Source organism: Carettochelys insculpta, chromosome 3 (genome assembly GCF_033958435.1).
Source record: "Carettochelys insculpta isolate YL-2023 chromosome 3, ASM3395843v1, whole genome shotgun sequence".
Classification (NCBI taxonomy): domain Eukaryota; kingdom Metazoa; phylum Chordata; order Testudines; family Carettochelyidae; genus Carettochelys; species Carettochelys insculpta.
The window spans coordinates 94,255,961-94,280,470 of record NC_134139.1 but is presented as its reverse complement, the minus strand read 5'-3'; the positions used below and the strand labels follow the sequence as shown (position 1 = coordinate 94,280,470).

General features: G+C 41.4%; 1 protein-coding gene across 3 annotated transcripts; it reads left to right on the top strand.

Annotated features, from left to right (window-relative positions):
* Positions 1–97: 97 nt before the first annotated feature.
* Positions 98–23,540, top strand: DCPH1 (damage control phosphatase 1). 3 transcript variants are annotated; one of them, XM_074990370.1, is made up of 6 exons: positions 98–156; positions 3,574–3,679; positions 4,328–4,569; positions 6,773–6,938; positions 8,820–9,121; positions 17,853–23,540. In XM_074990370.1, the coding sequence occupies exons 1-6, from the start codon at positions 116–118 to the stop codon at positions 17,878–17,880; spliced, it is 885 nt and encodes a 294-aa protein (XP_074846471.1). In that variant the 5' UTR covers positions 98–115; the 3' UTR covers positions 17,881–23,540. The 3 variants fall into 3 exon arrangements, with proteins under 3 accessions (XP_074846471.1, XP_074846472.1, XP_074846470.1); XM_074990371.1 differs by having other exon boundaries at positions 10,077–23,540; XM_074990369.1 differs by having other exon boundaries at positions 8,820–23,540.
* Positions 23,541–24,510: the final 970 nt, after the last annotated feature.

Below are 24,510 nucleotides of genomic sequence, written 5' to 3'. Positions count from 1 at the left end.
CCCCGCCCCGCGTCTGTCTTGCTCCTTCCTAACGCGGAAGTGACCCTCACCGAATACCATGGGGTGCTTGCGTCATTTCCGGAGCCGCGCCGCCGTACTGAGCCGCGGGAGGAAGATGGCGGCCGTGCCGGCTTCGTTGGCGGGCAGCTTCAAGGGGTCCGTTACGGGGGGATCGCTATGCCGCGGGGGGGAGGGGCGGTGACATTGCAGCCCCGTAGCCCTGCCCGGGAGCGCCTGGCGGGGGCATGGCGGCTCTCCTGGGCCCAACCCGGAGGGGGCTCCAGCGGCTGGAGACTCTTCGCCAGGCGCGGGTCGGGCTCGGACTCGGTTCGGCTCGGCAGTCGGCCGGAGCCACGAGCTGGGCTCCCTGGCTGCGGCGGGCCCGGCTGCGGGTAGCCGGAGCGGCCGAGGGCCGGAGGTGCTGGTCCTGGTGCAGCCTGAGTTCCACTTCCGTGCGGCTGGACCTAGGGCGGGCAGGTGCCCCGGCTCAGCTCGTATGGGCTTTCTGTAGCCCCGATCCGCTGGGGCGGCTGCCCTGTGTCTGATCGCTCTCGTCCGACCGTGCGGGCATCCGAGTCAACCCGCACGCCCTGCATCCGAGCGGGCTGCCAGCGCTGCTTGGGCTGCGAGGTGGGGACCTACCGCTGTGCCCCTGCGGGGGAAACTTCTCTGGACAGCCCCTGGAGCTCTGGCCCCGCAGTGGGTACAGTTGTGGTGAGGGGGCTCCAGCGCCAGTACATACATGCTCTCAGTACCCTTAGAGGTCTTCCTCCCGCTGGGTGGTTAGTACTAAGGTCATGATGGACTTCAGTCTCCCAGCTTTGCAGCTGTTGGTGGTGGTGACGCAGTATTGATTTAAGTTGCACGGTGGCAGATGCCAGCCACCACTGTCAGCCTGTTATGTCTTTGCTTTAGTACTGATATTTAAATATATGGAGGTGCCTGGTAGTGACTTAATTTAAATTAATTTATTGTTCAAAGTATTGTTCTCTAAAGTTAGCTATCTCATTGTGGTGAACTTCATACAGGGTCAGTTCTTATACCTTTTCACTTTTCCCAGGTATATTTTGTTTGGTTTGTTTTTAATAGGCAGTTTCTAAAATGGGTTCTGACAATCTTTTTGGCAGTTTTAGCCTTTTGTTATGGGCTTCTTTCAAAACTTGTAAAATCCTGTTCCATTCGTGGCTGCTGTGGCTGGCTGGCTGGCCTGGAGTGTGTCTGCTCATGGTGTACCAGGGACTGGGACTGCACTGGCCTGGCTGGAGTGCAACTGGAGCAGCCCTTGTCAGCAGCAGCCTGGCCAGAGCAGCCCCTATCTGTGGCAGGCGGGCTGGAGCGGTGTGCTCAGCTGCCACTCCTGGGGCCACTGTGTACCAGGCTACTCTGGCATGGCTGGAGCATCCCCACCTGCAGCAGCCCTGAGCAACCTCTTGTCCAGGCAGAGAGGAGGGCTGCTTTAGCCCATACCAGTTACCCATAAATGGTAAGCCTCATCTATTTAGGATGAGACTTACTGATTAACCTTTACCATCCGTCAGGACAATACTTAAGTGCAAAGCTACAGGTCAGGAAGTGAGAACAAAATAACTGCACAAAATAAGCCTTTTGTAAAAGAGGAGCTTTTGAAAGATTTCATGCTTGCTGGTGTGCTGTGCCTGGAATGCCCAAAACAAATTTGAAAACTGTTACTCGCCACCTAAAAGATACTGTATTTGGCTTCTGAATTGAACAAGAAAGTATAGAGATGTATGTTATTTTTGGTAACTGTTGATGACAGCATTGATGTTAAGGACACAGCAGAGTTATTGACTTGTCAGAGGAACTGATGATAAAACTTCTATGACTTCAAGTTTATCACAATTAAGGTATACAGTAGGTCGTGTGGCTGCCTTGAAAATCTGAAGCTTTCCTGAAGTAAGCCGACAAATGTAACCACAGGTGGATCACCACATTAAAGTGAGAAAAATATAAATAATAACTAAAACAATTCAGGGTAAAGTAAAGAACCCTGTGCTGATAGACATGTTTTTTTCTGCCTTGTATTTTATTGGAGGCTCTCTAACTTCAGAAGCAGCTAACAAAACAGAAATGACTACAGTAATTCCTGAAGGTATGCAAGGGTTGTGGCCCACACAGCCCTCGCTTACCTTGAATTTTGCATAAGTCGGAGAGGGCTTGGGAAGATGGGTTGGGGCCCTGGGAGAGGGCAGGGGGGTTAAGGCTGGGGTGGGTTAGGGCGGCAGAGGAGGTGAGGGGGTGCAGTTGAGCTGGGGCTTGCAGGGGGTTGGGGTGGAGGTTGAGCTTGGCCAGGGGGGTTGGAGCCGGGGCTGCAAGGGTGGTGTGTAGAGGGGTTGTGAGCTGGAGCCCCACGCGTTGCCCCAGGTGCAGGTTGAATCTGGAGCCCAGCGTGCCAGGGAATGTGAGGTGGGGTGAACGGGGGTGGGGAGGTTAGCAGGGGTGGAGGTTGTAGACCCTCATGCTCCTGCAGCGGCTGACAGCTGGAGCCCTGCGCGCACTGGCGGCTGACCAGTTGACAGCGCAGCAGGTGCTGGAGGAGGGGTAAGCTGGGGATGGGAGGGTTGAACCAGGCAAACTGGGGATTGAATGGGGCTGAATTGGGCCAGGGGTGGGTTGAGCTGGCAGGGGGGATAGAGCCGCTATGCACACTGATGGTGCTGACGGCTGGGGCCCCGAGTGTGTGGGCGGGGGAGTGCACCCAGGCGGGGTATTTGAGGGGAGGGGAGTTGGAGCCCTGTGCAGCGTGCCAGGGATTGGGAGCCAGAGCCCCAGGCATGGGTTGAAGTTCAAGCCCCATGTATGGGGGAGGTGAGTTGGGGCTGCAGGGGTCATTGAGACAGGTGGGTGAGGGGTTGAACAGGGGTGTACTGGGGTGGGATGCTTGAGCAGGGGGCAGGGTGGAGCCCTGTGTGTGCTGAGCCAGCCATGAGGGGGAGGGTGTGATCTTGGGCCGCTCTAGGGTTGGGGGGCGGGGTCCACAGGGGTTGGGGCCAGGTGTGGGGGGAATCAAGGCCTGGGTGTGCAGAGGGGTTGGGGCATGGGGTTGGAGCTGGGTCTGTGGGTCCTGGAGGGGAGCCCTCTGGCATGTAGCTGGAGCTCCCCATGGGGGGAGATGACCTGGGATGTGCAAGGAAGGTGAACTGGGGCTACAGGGGCAGGGAGTTGCGGGGAGTTGAGCTGGTGGAAGGTTTACCTGGGGTGAACAGGTGTGGCTATCCAGCAGTGTTCCTCTGGGAAGCAGGGGGAAGGGGCTCTTAGCCTGCCTAGCTGCCTGCAGCTGCGGGAAGCTAGGCAGGCTGAGAGCCCAGCAGCTTTGCATTGTGTCAACATGAAGCCATGTAAAACAAGGGTTACTGTGTGAATCGGGGGTCAGCTGCGTAAGAGCAGGGTCGCATACTCTGGATTCGCATAGTCGGTGACCTTACTGTACATTATATATGCTGTCCTTAAGTGAGAGAGTTTGCACTTAAAATAATGAATAAAAGGGATAAGGTATTAAATCTGTTAGTGTAGTAAGTAATTAATGTGCCTGTTTGTTTTTTTTTTTCTTGTTAGCTCTTTCGCATATTATACAATTAAGGACAGGCTGCCTCAGATCCTAACTAAGGTTATTGATACTTTGCACCGACATAAAAATGAATTCTTTGAAGAACATGGAGAGGTAAGAGTTGCTGTTTCATACCATTTCTCTCATGCCAAAACTTCTGAGAGCGCTCTCTCCTCTTCTTTGCTTTTACTCCTGTTCTTCTTGCGTTGTCTTTCCTCATATTTTGTTGAACAGAATGGGTTATGAACAAAAGGCTCTAACTCAATATAGAATGAGGTAATTTTCATAACATGGGGTTTTAAGGCTGCAGAATATCAGATGTAGAATAAAAGTGTCCCTGATTATCACTTGGACTTTTGTCGTTGTTCAAGTGCAAGTTCCTGAGAGTTTCATGCTTACTGGGTTATTGAGATTTTTAAAATTCAAAATTTATATACATTTGCAGTAAAAGTAAACTACCATAGAGTATATGGCTATACAGGACTAGGAATGCTTATTTTCAGGTCTGTCAAGCATTGAAATAATTATATCATACTCTTAGATAAATGGTATTCTATTTATTAATAAATGGAATATAACTTTGTATTTTGTGTTGTAGTTGAAATCAATGTATTTGATAATGTAGGAAGACAAAATTTTTCTGTTTAACAGTGTGATTAAAACCATTATTAATTTCTTTAATCACAATTAATTTTTGAGTTAAATCTTGTGAGTTTAGTGTGGTTAATCGACAGCCCTAAGTATTTTCCATTTTTATTTCAGAAAGGCATTGAGGCAGAGAAGAACACTATCTCTCTCCTTTCTAAGTTACGGAATGAGCTACAGACGGACAAACCACTGGTTCCCTTGGATGATAAACTCCCTGATACTCTATTGTGGAATCAATACCTAGAATATCAACAAAATTTATTAGATGGAAATGGACAGCCAAGCTGGTTTCAGTCCCCTTGGCTATATGTGGAGTGTTACATGTACCGCCGGATTCATGAAGCTCTAGCTCAGAAGTAAGTGTGCAACTGAATGTCAGGTGTTAACTGCGTGTAGTTCTTCTGATCTTGTGCATCTGAGAAGGGGACTACAGGGAGAAAGGAAAAGGGAGTAGGTTTAAAATGAATCAGAATTCTGCTTTAAACATTTTTTTTTCTTTTCCTCTCCTCGTTCCCATTCTCGCATCTTCCAGTTCACTCAGGCTTTGATTGCTTTTGTGCTGAAGACCTTGAAGTACATTGTTAGTAACTTTTCTGCTTCTCTTTTTGTGATTCACTTTGCTGAAACATCTGAGTCTGACTTTCCAGTTTCTTGCCAAGTAATTTGGGTTGAAATCTGAAAGTTACTGATGCTTCCTAAAGGATTATTGGTTTAAAATGCAAATCTGTCTCACAAATAGAGAAGTCTTTTTTCAGTGTTCTTCTAACTCCACTGCTGTACATGTTGGCAACACTTTTTCCAGTTGAGGTGCTAAAGGGGTTTTGCTTTCTTTGTGACGTATCAGGTGCTGAATTCTGCTAACTTTCCTTTTATTAAGCAATATGCAAGATTGAACTAACATTTTCTTTGTGCCTTCTAAAAAGTTAAACTGACTCATATTTATTCATTTGAGAACAGTGTCCAACCCAGCTGCCGTTTAAAATTAATGGTAAAACTCTGATTAATTTTAACATAAGTAGTAGCAGGCCCTAAAAATGAAAACATGGTGATGGTAGGGTTAGTTGTAAATACACACATCGATACATGTCTTATCTGTTGTTTTGGATAAAGTTTTTAAGAACCTAATTAAGTTAGGCTACCATGTCCCACTGACTTCATCAGACATAAGCACTTCTGAAAATTATGCCCTTTTTATGTAGAAAAATATCAGTGATTGCTGTAAGCAACAGTGTTAAGAATTTAGTTCACCAAAACAAAGTTTCACGTGCCCCAAGAAACAAATAATGAAAAATCATAGTATGAAAAAAGGCTTTCGAAATTGTCACTCATTCTGTGTCACACGAAGATCTTTAAAATGGGTAAATTGTTCTCATTTTCCAAAATGAGGGAGGAAAAAAAGGCCATGTTTCCCAAACTAGAAAACGTGTTTGTGCCAGTTGCACTTTTGTGTCATGCATTCGTTCTGTTTTGGAACTGTGTGCTTTAAAACTCCCTACACGCCAAAAGTGAAGAATTCTTTTGTAATCTCTTAGGGAAGGTCAACAACATGAAGAGCTCTTTTGTTCAGCAATTCAAAATCCTGGAGGACCTTTAAATTTTGTTTTGTTTTGGTATCTTGAGTAATTTGGTCAGAAAATGTTATCTTCTCCAGGTATAAATTTTGAGGTTTTTTTTTTTTTTTTTTACAGTTTAACAGAAGAACTACTATGTTAATTTTTAGGATGGTCCTAGATAAATTTCCACAAGCACACCCCCTTCCCTTCATAATATTGGTTGAACCTTTCTAGTCCCACACCCTTGGGACCCGACTGGCACTGAACAAGAGCATTTGCCAGATCACAGGAGGTCAAAATTGTCTAGCGCATTACCAAAACTTCCACTGCTTACCGGGTTCTCAAAAGAAATGTAGGGGTACATTACAGCTAAATAACAGCACAAAACACTGCGACCTGGGACTGGTGGCAGGAAATAAACTTTTTGGGACCCTGGGAAACTTGGCCACACCTGAGATCAGAGGTGATCCAGCTAACTAAAACCATGCTGGATTACAGGTGGTGGTGGATGAGAGTGTACCTGACTAGAGAGGTTCAGCTTGTACATTTAGATAGGTCTGTGAAAAGTTGCCACACAACCATAAATACAAGTGTACTGAAAATAACTGAGTGAGTTATTCATCCGTAGTGAGCTTGGATGTCTTATCTCCACTCCTTAACCAATTTCTCTCATAGATTGAAAATCCTCAAAGGCAACCTGGGTGTGTTTATACAGTGCCCCATATAATGGGGGAGAAGGGACCCATTATGATTGAGACATTTGGACACAACCTTAAGATATATGGCTTTTCTTAATAAACATCTGTATATGCTGATTAAAATGAGTGAGACAGCATACCAGGCAATGTAAGTATTACTGGACCCATATAGGCATGTCACGTTACTGTGAAAGCTCAGATTAGGATTCCAGGTTTAGCATTCATTTAAAAATATCATACTGTGTTTAACTCTGTTGCTGCAATGAGAGAAAATGGATAGCATATTAATCGTATTTCTTCTATTTTAGTCCACCAATTGATGATTATGATGTATTTAAAGAAGTAAAAGTTCAAAGCTTCTTTGAATCCCACCAAGCTATTATTGCCTTATGCACTTACTTACGAGAACTTCTCAAAAACATTGAGGACCTAGATGAAAAACAACTTCAAGAAGATTTTTTGAAGCTGCTCCAGGTAAACTTGGCAGCCCTTATTCATGTTTACTGTCTGTAGCAAGCTACAAATTGAATTCTGCAGAACTTACTTTCACCTTCACTTTAAAAAATTGAAGTCCTTATGGTTGCACATATGCTATTGTATGTTCACTGAGAAAGTTTACTGTTGAGTCTGCAAACTTTTCTGATGTCTCTCCTGCTAGCTAGAGATCTGAGCAGTCCTAGAGGAAACTAGCAAGACTCTGGTTAGATTTGTGGTCTTATTCAAAAACTCTATTGAGTATCCATATAATTGATGATAATCATATCTGTCCATGCTTCTGGTGGTGTATTACATGTTCCAAAGTGTGTGTCTCTTTTTTTTTCCATGTACGTTCAGGGTTGCCATCTCCAAGCATTCAAAAGTCGTGAGTCCAGCTGCAAAAAGTTATGAGATTTGCTTAAATCACGATTAAAAAAATATTGTTGGGCTGTTATGGTTTACAGTTTCAAGCTTTTCTCTGCGAAAATTAGGAATAGAAGGTAAAGGATCTCATAAGCTCATATCCTTAGGACAGTGGTTTGCAAACTTTTTGGCATCATGCCCCACGTTTCGATTCTTTACCATCATCCAACTCCCCTTTAACAAAAAATTCATTTTGTAATTTGAAATAAACACAAAAGCTTGATATAAAAGTGTTTAAAATTTAAAAATAAGCACACACAATTTTTCTTGATCCCTTGTGGATGCCTGGTGCAGCCCCAGCTGGCCAGCCGCCTGAGCCCCAAGCCAGCGACCAGAGCTGCCTACGATAGCCACACAGCCGCCTCAGACCTGCGCTGCCAGAACTACCTGCCTGAGCCCTGCACTGCCGGGGCCAGCCACCTGCCCCAGGCCCACGCTGCGTGGGCCAGCTGCCACCCACAAGCCCAAGCCACCTGAGCCCCACATTGCTGAGGCCAGCCGCCAGCCCAAGCGCCACACTGCTAGGGCCAGCTGCCTGCCCAAGCCACCTGACCTGTGCAATGCCAGGTGCAGCTGCCCAAGCCCCATGAGTCCTGCAAGCTGTCCGTTCGCCTGAGCACCACAAGCCCTGCAAGCTGCCTGCCTGAGCCCCACAAAGCCAGGCACCACCAGCCCCCTGTTTTTACCCCATCCCCCTGACTTGAGCCAGGCACCCCCAGCCCCCTATCTAACCCCATCCTCTTCTTCTCCTCCCCCCCCCCCCCCCCCCCCCCCCCCCCCCCCTGCCAACCCACACTCACCTTTGCACTTGGGTCTTTGCCGGCTGCCTGCTTTTTATAGTGGGTGTGTCGGGTCACCCACATAAAATGGCAGAAGCTGAGAGCCAGAAGCAAAGGGTAGAGGGAATGATGGGGGGGCAGGGGAGGGCCTTGGTTGCCTCATGGCCCCCCCTAGTTTGGGAAACCATGCCCTAGGAGCTGAGGCTTTAGGAATATGCTAAATACCTTGAAAGTTAATAAAAACATAATTTGGCAATGCTGCATATCTACTGTTTGAGATTTCATAAAGGAATATATTTGCATATTCTTGCAATCAGACTTTGTAAAACTCATACGAGGAGGATATTTATTCTGCCAAGGCATTTTGAGTTATGTCCACAATGAAAATGTTTTTAGCTCTGTCAGTGTATTTATTAAATCTAATCCGCAGAGAGTCCAAGATAGAGATGAGGGAGGAGGAAACACTAGCCTCTCTCAATTTATTTCTGGTGCTCTTTGGAACTGGCGAGAATTGTTTTGGTTTTTCACCCAAAAGTCATTCTAAACTCTTTTTATGTGCAAAAAAGTGAGCTTTAATGTAAAGTTGGAGCATGTATGTAAAGTCAGGCCCCTTTGTTTCTGGAATGGAAGACTACAGAATACATAGATCGATCTAAGTGAATTTTTTTCTCGTCAGGTTTCACTGTGGGGGAATAAGTGTGACCTCTCTATTTCTGCTGGTGAAGACAACTCTCAGAAAGCTAATCCTCTAAAATCACTGGATGACTTGAAACCTTTCATCTTAGTGGATGATATGGAAAGCATTTGGTCACTGCTTATAAACTGCAAGAAAAGGAGAACTTCAGAAGATATTACTAGAATTGATATAGTCCTGGATAATGCTGGATATGAACTTATTACTGATCTGGTACTGGCTGACTTTTTGTTGTCATCAAAGTTAGCTACTGAAGTCCATTTCCATGGAAAGTGTATTCCATGGTACGTATCGGATACCACAAAGCATGATTTTAACTGGACTATTAAACAGCTGCAGTCAGCTAATAATAGGTGGATGTCTAAGTGTGGGATGAACTGGGAGGGCAGTATTAAAAAAGGAGTCTGGGTTTACCATGATCACATGTTTTGGACTCTGCCGCATGAATTTTGTAGTATGGCTCTTGTGGCTACTGACTTGTACGCTGAGCTGGAGAAGTCAAATTTAATTATATTTAAAGGTGATCTGAACTATAGGAAACTAACTGGAGATAGAAAATGGGAGTTTACTGTTCCATTCCATCAAGCCTTGAACAAATTTCATCCTGCACCTCTTTGCAGCTTGAGAACACTAAAATCTGATGTTCAGGTTGGTCTGAAACATGGACAAGGTGAGCAGTTTGTGACTACTGAGCCTGACTGGATGATAAGTGGGAAATATGGAGTAGTTCAGTTTGATGCATCTTTATGATTCATCTGTGAAGTTGATAGGCTACCTAAGAATGTTTGTTTGATTTGCACTGGGGCTGTGGTATTTGTTCAGTTTTGGGCTTTTTGTTTACTGTTTTCTGGCCTTTGGCTTGTTACTGCTGATTTACAAAAGATAGAGATTGTGTAGCTGTTTACAAACTTTACGTTTAATTCGGCTTATTAAACTGTAGCTCTTCTATCATCCAAAATGTCAACAGATGTTGCAGAGGAGCAGGGTTTCAATGGTTCTTAAGAATACTTTTATTTTTCAGTAAGTAAAGGGAATTAGTGCTCAGTGGGAGGTTACAGTTTACTCCAGGAACCGATTCCACCTGGGCATGCATTTACTGTTCTAGCATTATTTCGCAATTTCAAGTGCTATCTGTTGCATGATATTATTTAATTTTTTTAATGCATGAATTCAACTTCTGTTTTCTGCATCACTGCAGCAGAGGCCTTATTTTTAAGCTGTTTGATTTGTCTCTTACAGAAAGTTTTTGTGCATATAAAGAACTATTTACACGTTTTGACTGAACAGAAGAGAAATACTGTACATTTAATAGCTTTCAAAATGGCAAAAACTAAGTCAACAGTGTGTTAAGGGAGGAACGTTTGGGCTGACACCGTGATCCTGTAAAGAAAGTGCTGATGCCCAGCTGAGGCAGAGCAGTAAGACACAGCTAAGTAGTGCCAGCCATCTGTCATGGGAGGACCACCCCGTCTGGCAAGGCCAAACTCTGAAATGGAAATAAGAGTACATCTTTAAACATGTTTGTCTGAGACTGTGACAAGTCAGATATGGGGTTTTTTGCCCACTTACGAACACATACTCACACTCGGTGTCTCAGATAAACTGTGGTTTTCATTGCTGCTACCTGTGTGACTAAAACTTCATTGCTGTTTATACTTTCACAAGTGCAATGAGAGCGAGCACTAGTATGTATGAATGAGCAGGGAAACCACACCCCACCTCCTTTAGATGTAACCTGTAATTTGACTGAGGAGACAGCTCCCTTGGTAAACTTATTCGGGGTTTATTCTTAGTCCTTCTTTGTAGTAGAGAGAGCACAAGTGGCAATATGTACAGTTAAAGTTGCCCAACTTTCCACTAATGTTGTAACCCTATTTTAGTTGTTTATAGCACTGCTGAAATTTCTGTGCTGGGTATCTGCCTCCTGCTGATATATATAATTTTTGTAAGAATTCAGCAATAATTTTTCAGCTGTTTGTCAGTACAAGGTTGGGGGAAGATATGGAGCATTCTTGAACCAGCAGCTCTGTAGAAGAGCAGGACTTTCCCTAGTGTTCCTCCTCCCAGCAACCACATACTGGGAGAAAGAAATGAGAGGAAGGGTATTTTCTTTCCTGGACTATTGGAATCCAGTGAGGTGGCAGTGGTCATATTGTCTTACAGAGGAGTCAGACACGGCCTAGGAAAGAATGGGGCAGGCGGTCTGAGATGAGCTGTGTGTAGGGATGAAGCTGCATGTACAGAGGGAAAGTGGGACAAGAACAGACAGGAAGAAGAAGGGGAGCCCGGGGTCTGGTGCAAGAGAGGGGAGGAGCTCTTTGGAATCTGTTTTTTTTTTGTAAACTCTCCTCAAAGCATGGACTAAGTCCTAGGTTCCTGGACTATCAACAAAGAGCAGTGCAAGCTGTGCCTTATTTCCCTCTAGACGAGAGTGCACATACAGGGTGACAAGCTACCACTGCTGTGAATTACTGCAGATATATGTGTGGTGGGTCTAAAGATTCCTGCTCTGCTGGTGACCAGTTGTATTACAGCGAGGCTCACATTAGAATTATTTTTTTCCAGTTTGCTTTTTTAAAGTTAGGAAGCTTCAAATGCAAGACCTGTGGAAAGAATGTCTGGGTTCAAAACTGAAGCATTCACTGGCTAGGAAATACAGAAAGAATTACCCATTGATAAGGGTGCAGGCTGGGTTGCAGGCCTCTGTTCAATCGTTCATTTCCCAGCTTTCACAAGTTTCCCGGGGCTGGGTCTATTCTACCATGGAACAATGATCCACTCGGAGTCAATCTTCCAGTGTTTTGTTTTTGTGCATGTGCAAAACAGCGCTTTTTGGGGTCAGTCGACCCCAGAACTCCTAACGAGTGGCGAGGATTAAAGTTCCTGTCACCCTTCTTCTGTGTAGACAGCCATTGAAGTCGACCGCAGATAGGCCTATTTTAGCTGCACAATTGGTGTAGGTAAAATTGCGTATTGGTGGCCGACTTCAGTGTCTAGTCTGGTCTATGTCTAGTCAAAGCCGGCTTACTGTCAGTACATCTCTGTCAGTTCCCCATCTGCATATTGGAGATAGATTCTGTGGTAATAGTGCCCATACAATTGCCTTAGGAGGGATTTAGGGTTGCTTAGATTTTTATCAGTCCCTGTCCTGCCCCCCTCCCCAATCATTGTACATGTGTTTTGATATCATTACAAGACATACTATTTTTTTTCCAAGTAACCCTATTCAGTTCTTGGCATAGGTGGTACACTCGCTTGAAGAGCAGCTATTAGATTTAATTTTCTTGTTGTTTTCCAGGATGTGACCTGATGTTTTAACTACAGTTATTCAAACCTTACTTTAAATATCAAAATATCTATCAGAATGCTTCTTGAATATTAATGACTGTTTGAACCCTTATGAAATTAAGTGGTAATATTCCCATTTTACAGATGATAAATTGAAGCAAAGAAATTAACATAAAAATGTGTTAGTTTTCAGTGTACAATTTAAGATGCCTAAGGGCCAGTGTTTCCTCTAATCTTTTCAATGCATGTATAGATTTTTTTCCATCCATGTGTGGAATAAAATTTCTGTGCACCACCAGGAGAAACACAAACCTAGCTATGAATGTTGTGCTAATCAGCTGAGAGGCATTGGAATCTCTCCTGAGTGGCCGCACAAGCACACAGCTTACACTGTTGGCACTGCTGGGGGCTGACTCTCTTTTCTGAAAAGGTAGTATGTTATAGAAGGTTTTTTTATATATTCAGAGCACAGCTCCCATTGACCTCAGTTGCAGCAGTGGGTGCTTAGCACTTCACAAATCAGACTCCTAGGTTTACTGTTGGGCACCTAGAAAATGAGGAACACAGTGATTACCTGTTTTAAATAGATGATGATAATTCGGTGTAAGTGTCTTGCTCAGCATTCCCTGGATTCTAGCAAAGGTTGTTTGAGAATTGGGTTCTCCAAGGTGGCATTCCACCCTGCCCAAACCATGGAAACAGCCTTTTTCTTCCTGCATTCTTCTGCTTCATTCTCTACACACCTTCCAACTTCTGCAACAAATAAGGCAGAGACCCAACAGATAAGAGCATCATTAGCAGTACAACCCAGATTCATTCACCTGGAGGCCATTCATCCTATACACTTGGGTTAAGGCTATACTGTGCTTTCTATTTCAGGATATATCCATATCCCAGAATAAAAAGTATGTGGCCAAACAGTGTCCAAAATACAAGGCTATTTTGAGCATAGTATTTCATTCCTGGTAACCCTCATTTCCTCTTACTGTTTTATATAGCCCAGCCATAGGGAAGGGTTTCCTTGATTACAGCCTAGACAGGCCCAAATGTTGGCTACAGTCTGTACCTGATTGTAGTACATGTCTTCACAGGGTATAACCAAAAACAAGAGGTTCCTGGAAAAATAAATGAGTGTGTCCTGTGTAAAGCTAACTAGTTTCTGCCCAACAACTTTCAATGTCTAGTTTAGCTTGCAAATTAAAATACTTAAGAATGTGGTGCTATAGCTCTGGACCTCCTCTGAAGTGCTAATGAATCCCTCTTCCAAAATTACAATGCCACGTGCCAAACTTTAGGTATCTCCTCAACAACACTTTCCTAAACCCAAAGAAACTCCAAGAACTTAAAGGAATAGAAATAATTTTAATATTTTCCCACTAAACATAACTGCAGTCTCTCCCCAGTAAGCCTATTAAAATATACTACTCCGTTGCTTTTGTCCTGAAGTCTCTTGTTGGTGCATATATATAGTTGGAGCTGAAACCATTGGCAAGTTTGGACTAAACTTTTATTTATGCGTAAACCACTTAACTCCTCACTCCCTGACAAGTTGGAGTCCTTCAGACAGCACAGAGAGAATCTGTTTTTCTATGAAGATTACTATAAATTATCAAATTACCAAAAAAAAGCAAAAATCCAAGTTTTAAATGCTAATGCCATTAAAATAGAATTACATTGGAAAAACTGCAAATTGTAGAACATTTCTGTCTGCTGAACTTATCCCTTGCTCCCTTGAACTATAAAATAAAGGCTCAGGATGATGGTCAGGGGACTGAAGAAAATAAATTCAAAACAGCTTAAATTGCATAGCAATTAAGAATGCAAAATAAAATGAGTACGTACAGCACAAATTAAGATTTGTTCAGAACACAAACAATGTAATATGGTATTTTAAGTGTAATACTATTGTCATTTTATAAAGTATGCACAACTTACTTTAGGAAATTTTGGATTATTGTCAGCAAGTTTTTTTTTTCTAGAATTGGGGTTTTTCAGATGCTCTCAAGATACCTGGTTCATACTGGAAACTTGATTTGTTTTCCAATCAGAAAAAAAAAATCTAAAACCCATGAGTCTAAAAGTTATTCTCAATCCAATGTCTTGCCCCTCTTCAGAGATCATCTTAATTGTGGTAACCACAGTGTGTACTGCATGATCGAGAGAACATTTGTACAAAAATTATTGTTGAAGAATTTGGATCAAGTATTAAGTTGAACTAGTCAAATTTCTCTTGCAGACTAGTTTAATAAAAATAATTTTAAAAATCCTTATTAGGAACATAAAAACTGTGAAACCAAATCAGGGGTCTCTCTAGTTCAGTATTTTGGTCAGCAGTACAGTAGAATTTTGGAGATGCAAACACCTCAGGGATAGAGGGTTTTTACAACTCGGAATTGTTCATGACCGTACAAAACATCACTGTGGTTCTTTCAGAACTTTTACAACTGATCATTGACTTATACAGTTTTGAATCTTTACTATGCCAAAGAAAATTGCTGCTTTTAACCATCTTACTAGAAATTAAATAAGCACAGAATTAGTTTGCTTGTTGAAACTTCTTTAAGCTTCCTATTTTTTCAGTAACTTACCTTTAACAGTACTGTGCTATATATATATATCCCTTTTGTCTCTGCTGCTGCCTGATCACATACTTCCAGGTATACATGAGGTGAGTGCATAATTGTGGTGTTCATAACTGAGGTACTTCTGGAGCTTTGCAGAAAATTGTAAAAGCTTCTGTAATGAACAGTTTAGTATTGATGACCATAAGGAAATCTTTCTTCCTACTCCTTGGCAGTTAGTGGTGTATTTGTGTCCTGAAGCAAAAGGGTTCCTATTCTGTACATAGTTGTATGCTAGCTAATATAGGTGGAGAATTTTATTTCTAGAAACATCTGAACATATTCCAACTTAAGCTCTAACTCAATACATTATAGTAAATTCCAAAAGTTAATTGTCTACTTTTAAAGCAACCATTTCCAGTTTCTCTCATTTGTTGCTGTCACAGACAGGGAGTTGAGTGGGGCTCTTTTTCAGCCACACATTTTGACTGCAGTGTAGGAAATCCTAGCTTCTGGATCCCCTGGTGTCTCAAGCTTCCCCGAGCTGGAGTGAAGTTCAGGTACTGCCCCAATGGGTGGGCATGGTGTGAGTGCAGATTTGCATTCTAACATTTCCTTCTTTGAGAGTGGGAACCTGCTATGCAGCTGCTCAGCTCTTCTGGATGCAGGACCAGCCCTTCAGACTTCCTCATACTTAAGTACACTCTCTTTCCCAAAAGGTCGGATGCTTTTGGTTTACAGTGTAATGTTAACATGTGGAAGGTCCTTTGCTCGAAGTCCTATGTATTTTCTTTTTCCGTTACCTCTCCTGGTTTTTACATGATTATGGATTACACAAAACAGTAACATGCAGTTGTCCTTACTAGCTCACTCTTCCCTGGTAAATCCTGAAGGAACCTGGAGGAAGCCAGGCATAGTATCCATGCTATTTGGGCTCTTTTCCTACAGAGTCTTCCCCAGTTTGATTTTTTTTTTTTTCTTTCTTTCTTTCTCTCATCTGCCCCATGCTTCCTATTCTTGAGGAACACCTCTGTTCCTGTGTGGTACTTTATTTAACCACCCCCTTCTCCAGTTCCTTGGCCTCTTGTTCTTCTAGTAAATTTCCACTACCCTTCCCTTCTTTCTCTCTCCTTCCAGAGAGTTAAGTAACACTTTTTTCAAGGAGGCAGCACAGGTTGGCACAGATTTGCAAACACATTCAAATAAGAATTTATGGCACAGACATCTTCAGAGTAACCATGCAAAATTGCAGTTATTCGTAATTCAAAAATTGTACAAGGAGGTCCAGAGACTGTTCAAGTTGGGTTTTAGCTTCATGTTTTGCTTCATGTTGAACAGAGAAAGGAGCAACTGATTGACCTCTCGTTCATTATTTTATCTACTTAGATCATATGGCTTTTTATTTGCCTCCTCTAGGTTAGAAATATTTAGAATCTTTCCTCCCATGAAAACATTTCCATGATTTACAGTAATTTTTGCTGCCCTTCCCAGCATCTCTAATTTCTCACTCCTTTTGTGGTGAATAATGTGTTCAGTTCAGTCAGCCAAGGTATGCTACCTCAGACATTTTGAATCATGGCATTACAGCATTTTTAGTATTTTGTTGCTTTCTTTATACACACTACTGGGTCTCTATTTGTCATCACTCATGTATCTTGAAAACAGATGTCTTCATTGACTTGTCCACAGTCATGTTCCTATTTTCTCCCAAAGTGGCTACAGTTAATACTGTATTGAGTTTATCAATGTATGTGAGAAAATCAAATTGTGCTTTCCAGTGTACATTTACTTATATTGAATTTCATTGTGTTGTCTAGTCCTGAAGTTCTGTTAGGTTTTTCTGGAGTTCCTCTTATTCTCTAGTTTCAATTAACGTAATTTTTCTACAAATATTGTCGCTTAGTTCCTTGCTTCTTTCTAAATCATTGATATATTAAATTCATTCTTTGGGGCTCACCCCATTGAACTCTTTTTTGACTGATTACCTCAAAGTGTTCTAAGTGACATGAGAGATGGTCTTCCATAATGGCAGTTATAGTTTGTCCATATTCTGTCATGTTAATTTAGTTTTAAAATTTTATATCTATTTCAACTGAAGTAAGGCTCACTGATTCTTGGAACTGCAGATAAATTCTAGGCACTTTTAAAATAATTACTGCTCTCTCTAGTCCTACAGTATTAAAAATGACTTAAAGATGTATTTTTTTAGTGGCAGGTAAGGTCTCATTCTTAAATTCCCTTAAGTCTGAGTTGAACATTACCCCATCAACATGATTAATTATAAAGTATGTTTTTGGGACATCACCATGTCTTCCTATGTTTTTCTTAAAGTGCCTAACTCAGTGGGGCCTCAGTTCCAATTGGATCAACCAAGTGATACTGTAAATAATTATTAATTTGTTTTGATGACATTTCCTTGAACAATCCATTGTGTTATCTTTATTTCCTACTGTCTTGATTCACAGTTAAGTTTCAGTGATGATCATTCTCCTGCTGGGTGCTCTTTTTCAAGCAACAGACTTCTACCTGCTCTACTCCCAGATTGGAACTCTTCAGTTCACTATACTTCAGTCTGGTTCACCAGGCTAAAATACACCTGGCTTCCATTGTACTACCCCTGTTATATAGTGCATTTGGTGCCTGATACCCCTCATGCAACACCTTTTGCTTCCTTCATGTTGAGGTAGAAGCCTGAATTTCGTATCTGTCTCAGACTAGACCCCAGGGTGGCAGTCCCTTGATCCAACCACAGTAACGCTAGAGGTCCAACGGTAGTTGGCATCTGCACTATACACTTAACCTCCAGTAATCCATGACCAGCAGCTGATTAAAGAGACTCAGAACTTTTTCCAAACATATGTAGTGTCTGTTCACCTACAGGTACAATTTAAATGGGGGGTTGGGAGCAGCTCAGAACAATCATGCCTGTGATTGATGGGCAATCACACCACCTTACAGAAGCTGTTGGGCATAGTAGTTGCCGTCCACAGATGAAGGAGTAATGAAATATCTCCTTTCTTTAGTGATAGCTGAAACAGGAGAATATCACAGTTAAAACATTGGACTGTCATGCGAGCCTGGACGGTTGCTGGGCCTTGTGGCCCAAAGGATTTCCTAGGGGTCCCAAAATAGTATGAATAGTGAGGGGGATTTAATTCAATTACAGTTGTCTGTCTGCAATTGGAAGCCTCTAAGAGATACCACAGAAGTGCACAAAAAAATACAGCAAAGAAAACCTAGAGACAGCCAGAATGAAACTTGTGGCATGATCCTGAGGGCTTGTGGGCGGAGTGCTGTCTGGAAAGTGGCTTGCAACTGAAGTGTGAGTAAAGAAATTGTCTCCTGTCATTTGATTCCTACTGTGTTCAGAGTAACAGGACAGTGCGTGCATGCTTAGTAAAGAGGGTTGCATGAAAGAAATACCTGATTGCATCTGTTTCTCCTCTTGAGGGAACAACCCCCAAGAATTTTTTTTAATATATTTACTATATTCTCTTTAAGTGTCAGTTTCTTTTTAATTTAAGTGTATTTTACCTGCTATGTTCTCTTTTGTATTGGCTTTGCTCAAGCTGGATTTCCATTTTTTTGAAACATAGTCTTGTGTCTGTGCTTTGCCATTTAACTTCACTGTGTTTCTTCTGCCTGTCTTGTTTAGGTATTTGCATAATTTCAGCACCTCACTTATAGAGAAATTTAAGTTTCCTGCATGCTGATACCAAGGATTTCAATTTTTGTCTGTATGTTCTTTCTAACATCTTTCTCCTTTTAAAGTATATCTAGATATACCTCTTTTAATGTATTTATTGTGGTCTAAATCAAAAATAAACTTTTTCTGTTTCAAATCAGCTTTTCAATCAAGCAACTATCTTAGTGTTGATTTTTTTTCTCTGAGTCTCTACAGATTATTTTGGATTCTGAGTAGGATTCTTTACTCCAATGTATTGCAGTATCCATTCAATGTTATTACGTTATATTTATAGAGCATAATTTAAATGCAATTTAGATGGACTACTGGTTGCATCAGCTAGACTCATCTTTCCTTGTTGTCTTGCTAGTGTTCCAGTACAAACTGTTAAACATCAGATTCAATCCATTCTTACTTGGGTCCAAAAAATATCCTAGTGAAAGCTCTTCCTTAAATGTTGGTTGCTGTTCTGGATTAGTTACTAAATATCTCCATGTTGATTGATAAGCTAGATAACTTTGTTGCAATATGAGAAATTTTGGACACTCTTTCCAAAGAATATAATTTTTTTCTAGACAATTGAGACATTGTTGCAAAAACAAGCTTTGGTGCCAAATGAAAGAGGAATGAGTTGTTAAATATGCTGCTAGTACATAGTTTTGTCTGCCCTTGTTCTGTCAAACTCCCGGGGAAAAAAAGATAGCTATAAGCCCCTTTTAAATCAACAAATGCATTTTAAATGTTTCAGAAGAATAAAGTATATGTAGAATTAGTCCACATCAGTACCTAGCCTACTTCCAAAAAAAAAAACCCTGGGTATGGATGAAGTGGCATTGGTGACTCATTGGCTACGCTCTGCATTAGTTTTGTTAAGAACTGGGGTTTTGTTGAGAAAACTTACCGAATATCTACACACAAAATGCACTTTGACGAGTCTGTCAGAAAAATTCAGCACTTCTGCCAACAGCGTTCTGCCTCTGTGTGACTGAGAATAGCACCTTTGTCAACAAAAAAGCCACGTAGGTATTCGGGGAGTGCCTCTGACAGACAGGGCTTCTGGTTCACCAGGCAACCCTACCTGCTGTGCTTCTGGTTGGCTGCTCTGTCAAGAGACAGGCCGGGCAGACCGGCCAGCTTCTGTCAACTGAGGGGATTGCCCTTTCGATCCACTTTTATGCATGGACGTGATCTGCTGACAGAAGTTTTGTTGGGAAATCCCTTCCGACAGTTACTTCTGCTCACAAATGCTTCTTGTGTAGACATAGCCATTAAGCAGGGCTCTTCCTCTAAATCTATCACTCCATTGTGGTGATAGGAGCCAGTGAGCTGCTCAAATTGCTAGTCTTTGAATAGGGACTGAAAGCTTGTGGTCAGTGAAAAATTTAAGGTTTTTCTTGCAGTATTGTTATAAAACCTGTGGCTTTAGGAATTCCTATTCCTGCAGTTTTGAGTGCATGGTATTTTACTTCCTGTTCTGTATAGCTGTGTACCATTCTGCACTGTGATATGGCCTCCAAGTTCCATACGGGTAGCTCTCTTTCTATTGCTGGTAAAATTATTCTCTGTACATAGCAAAGCACTTTGATATTTCAATAAAAGGCATATAAACTTGTTTAGCTCTTGATTGAAAATACCACTTCAGACAAATGGAATGCTTTCTTGATATTTTTCTCAAGAGATTCCCAATGAGGTGTCTTCAGGTACTGAATGGTAGCTATGTCACTAGGTTGTGAGGGTGTTCCACAGAAAAAGGCCTGTGAAAGGGATTCAGTAGTCTTTTTTTTTTTCCCCTTGCAGAAAAATATCTTAAAACAAAAACCTAGAATTTTTATAGAAATGCCCATTCATATTTGGTACTCCACTTGGGCTCACTTTTTATTAGTGATGAAAATATGGAAAATGAGACACTTAAAGAATGATTGGGCCTTAGGGCATTCCAAGGGTTAGAGGCTTAGAATGTTCCCTTAAAATAGCAACCTTGAATGAGTGTAATAGTCAGTAACAGCTGTTAAACGTTGTAATCATCTGAGGAAGTGGAAATTTGCCACAAAAGCTCATGTGCTAATTAATTTATTAGACTTTAAGCTGATACAGGACTGCCTGTTACTGATTTTTTTATAATTATGGGATAAACTAGATGTAGTATATCACTCTTGAAGAAAAATCTTCAGTGTTCATTCCTAGTTCAGTCTGTAACCAAGTACATTTAGGATCCAAGCCAGTCTTCTCTTTCTCACATTCACAATTCAGTGGATTTTTTCTTTTTTTAAATCTGTTTTTAACATTTACTTTTTTGATTATTCACCATGATGCCATGCTGTGTGTTCTGGGTGCAAGAGAAAGATAATGAGATGTTCAGTCTTATGTATTGGTGTAAAAGTCCAAGCATAAGGCATGATGTCTGACCTGAAGAGATTTTTTTTTCTATGGTTAGTCTGAACCCAGAGCACATCTGAAGTCCATTTTCAACCAAACAATTCAGCCATATCTATTTGCATTATGCTAACGTTTTTGTAAGGCAAGAGGAAGCAGCTTGCTGGTTATGCATCAAGCAGAAGACACTAGAACTAAAATCCTGGCCCTATTTAATGTCTGTGTAAAAACTAGTAATTTCAGTAGGGCCAGGATTTCATCCTAAGACTTCCTGGGAATAGCCAGTCTCATTCAAGCACTTGCTTGTGTCTTTTTTTCCATATTAGGTGCTTGTGGTGGGCACACACATCAGTGATGGAAATTTCCCTCAGCATTATTTATAGCGGAAAGATTCTGGTGACCTCTGGAGTGGCACCCACATTGTGCAGTATAAGGGACACTGCCTGTTGTCCCCCACCAGCTGTTTCTTCTTGCTGTTAGTTATAGTGCATGGAACTGCTCTGGCTTTGCACAGCTTATCTAATTCATTCTCTTATTAGCACATGTAGGTTCTTAGTTTCCTTAGCAGAGCACTTATCATTAATCCATAGTTTGATAGTTGTCCAGGGTGGGATCCAGCCTAGGGATAGGGCATGCACCAATCCCCCGGCTTCAAACCTTGTGAATCATGCAAGTGCCCTATGCCCATTAGTGACCTCCACCCTAATAGTTGCCTGAAGTGTCTAGGCAAGGGATTTATAAATGAGAAGTGCTGCATATGTAAATATTTTAAGCTCCAGAACAAAAGAGAGAGACTTTCACCTCAGGGCTCTTCTAATGGATTCAGTGCCAATCCCAGCATCAGAGCAGAGTCTGATTTGGTCCCAAGCACCATAACATCTGTATGGAACATTGACTTCCTGCCATCACCAATCTGCTGTTAACATCTTCAAGTTGGAACTTGGTCAGCTCTGCTAAAGAAGTCGAAGGGGGTCAGCGAGGGGATGATCTGTGTCCCATAATGGAAAGGAAATAACAGAAGAGGTAAGACCTGTGATGGATGGCTCATTGCCTTTACCATCATGATGGGCCCCAGCTCAAGCTGTGCAGTCCAGCCCTTCCCATCCTCTGTTGGTTATACTGGGAAGTGAGGAAGGCCTTTAGCACTTAAAGGATATTTTCTGTTGCTGTAGGAAATCCACTCCCTCAGAAAGACATAGCTTTTTTCCATCACTCCAGCCATGTCTTCATTGGTGCTTAGGTCAGTTTAATGGAGTGTCTGAGTTTGATTTCCACCCTTCCATCCACATCTGAGCGACATAGCTGAGTTTGCCTAAGTTTTAGGTGTAGAGCCAGCCTCAGCTAGCAGCTTAGAGATCATACTGAAAAGCAAATTAAGTCATCTGGTGAATTTGTTGTGGCCCCTTTCCTTCAAGGGAAAAGGGACGTGCTCAAACTCAATTTATTGCCTGAGAGTCAGATTGTAAATAATGGCATGCTATAGTTGAGGCCAAAAATGTGATCATCTGAAAGATAAAATCTAAAGAGTGTAATATATTTTTATTGTGTTTCTGGAAAGAGTAAATGAGATTTCCATAAACATGTCTCCATATATGTTTTGGTGGAACTCCAATATGTAATAAAGCCACACTATTTAAAGTTTTAGTAGTCAGCAAAAACTTTTCTAATCTGTTTGTAAGATCCTGTCAGACTTTTGGCAATCAACTTAAACAAGCAATGGTGGCTCATAGGAAGAACAAACAAAGGTTTTGGACTCTTTGTTAATAGGAATTATAGTTCGCTTTTACAAGAAAGTTAGCATATTTTTAAAAGAAGTCTAAATCATGCAAATCCCACATTTCCTCCTCCACTATGTGATGATTAAAAATAACAATAAAAATGAAAGCCAAATTAATTGTTTATACAGTTGGACCTGGGTTTTGTCCAAATGGAAAACCTGCTTTCTAAATTTTAGAAAAGAGATTACGGGTTTATTTTAGACTTCTGGAAAGTGTTCTTGGTTTGAGACGCTTACCACTGGACTTCTTGTGAGCTGAAAGTCAATTCCTGATGGAATGACCTAGAAGTCTAATTGTCTCAAACAGTCTGAGGTTAAACTCGCTTTTTTTTACTAGTAGCTTGAGATAAAAGTTGGATTCTTTGCCAGTAAGTTCCCTAATATCCTTGATCCATTGCTTTTTTAAAATCCATGGAGTTTAACTGCTAAATGAGGAAAGGGGTTTTCCTTTGAAACATGTTTTGTGAACTCTCATGTGTTCAAGGTCACAAATACCAGTTTGCTTTACTACTAGAGGGTGTGTACTTCAGAACAACCATATAAGTTTGAAAAGAGGTATTTTGTTGGCAATAAATCATAAACATGTATGGAAAATATTTTGAATGTATACATGTGTGCTTTCCTTCTTTTGGTTTAGTCAGATAGGCATGAGTGGTATGCCTTGTGCCTTGATCATACAGAATTTATTTGTTTATATATATAAAAATTGCTGTGATAGGAGAAAGGGAAGAGAATATCAGAATTGGTTAGAAACACTTTGCCAAAAATGGACATTTTTATGTGAGAATTTCCATTTTCTTTTAAATTTTGTGAGTATTCAATGAATCTGTAAACCAAAATTATAATATGGCCATTGAAATAATGAAGTTATTTGTTTTTTACTAAAACAAAATTTGGCAAACTTATCATTTTCCTGGATTTTTTACAAGAAATAAAACTATCTTGAATATCAATTATGTATAAATTTACATCTTCAATTTAAACTGAAGTGTGGTGTGCAATGCACCTAAATCTGTGTACCCAGAGCAAAAACTACTTGAAGCACTGTTTCAGTGGCAGGAAGCTACCAAACCAGATCCATGCTGTACTCATGCAGCTACTCAAACAGCTGCAGAAACCTCTGAAGTGCAGTTAGTAGGCCATTATAAATGAAGACTGGTTTGTATATGCATTTTCTAATGAAAATTTATCTAGATTCTTTTCACCATTAAATGAAATATGCTTTAATTTACAACAAAATAAATGTCTTCCAATATTAGTGAATCACCCAAAAAGATTTTTATTGCTACATGACATACAAAAACAATGTATAGTTAGAATAAGCTTTCTTGATGCCTTTTGAACCAATGAATTTTTAATTACTAACATACACATTCTTCCTCTACTTTTCCCACAGCACCAAAGTGTGCTGGCCTTACTGAGCTTTGTGTTTAATCCATTTCAGCTGTAAGTTGTTTTTTTCATTTTTGTTTTTTTACTTTCTGAACTTCTATAACTGTGAGGACTCAGTTTTTCTGATGGCAATTCCCATAGTCCTTTTATAGTGATAATTCTTAGCCCTCGTAATTCGCAGATCTATAGCACTTCATACAGGTGAGTCAGTATAACTGTCTCTTTTCCATAGGAAGAAGTTGGGGAAAAGAGAATAAAGGAACCTTCATAATAAATGAATGACTCAGGCCCCGTCTAACTAGAGGAAGGTCAAATTAAGATGTGCAACTCCAGCTATGTTAACTATGTAGCTGGAGTTGACGAACCTTAATTCAGGCTTCTATTATTGGTAGAGTGGTGGTATGATTCCACAGAAACTGTTTCCTACAGAGTCCCAAGAGCAATTTCAGGTGGATAAATTTCACAGCATAGTTGGCAGTGCAGAGGCAAGCACATCTGTGCAGGAGCATAATTTCAGTCAGTTACTTTTTTTTGTAATAAATATGCTAATCTAGATTATGGTATTTTTAATTGAGAGAAGAATTTGATGCTGAAGGA

Coding starts and splice junctions, on each gene's coding strand:
- DCPH1 (XM_074990369.1), top strand. CDS start 116: ATGGCGGCCGTGCCGGCTTCGTTGGCGGGCAGCTTCAAGGG. Junction 3,680..4,327: donor TCTTTGAAGAACATGGAGAG/GTAAGAGTTGCT, acceptor TTTTTATTTCAG/AAAGGCATTGAGGCAGAGAA. Junction 4,570..6,772: donor CATGAAGCTCTAGCTCAGAA/GTAAGTGTGCAA, acceptor CTTCTATTTTAG/TCCACCAATTGATGATTATG.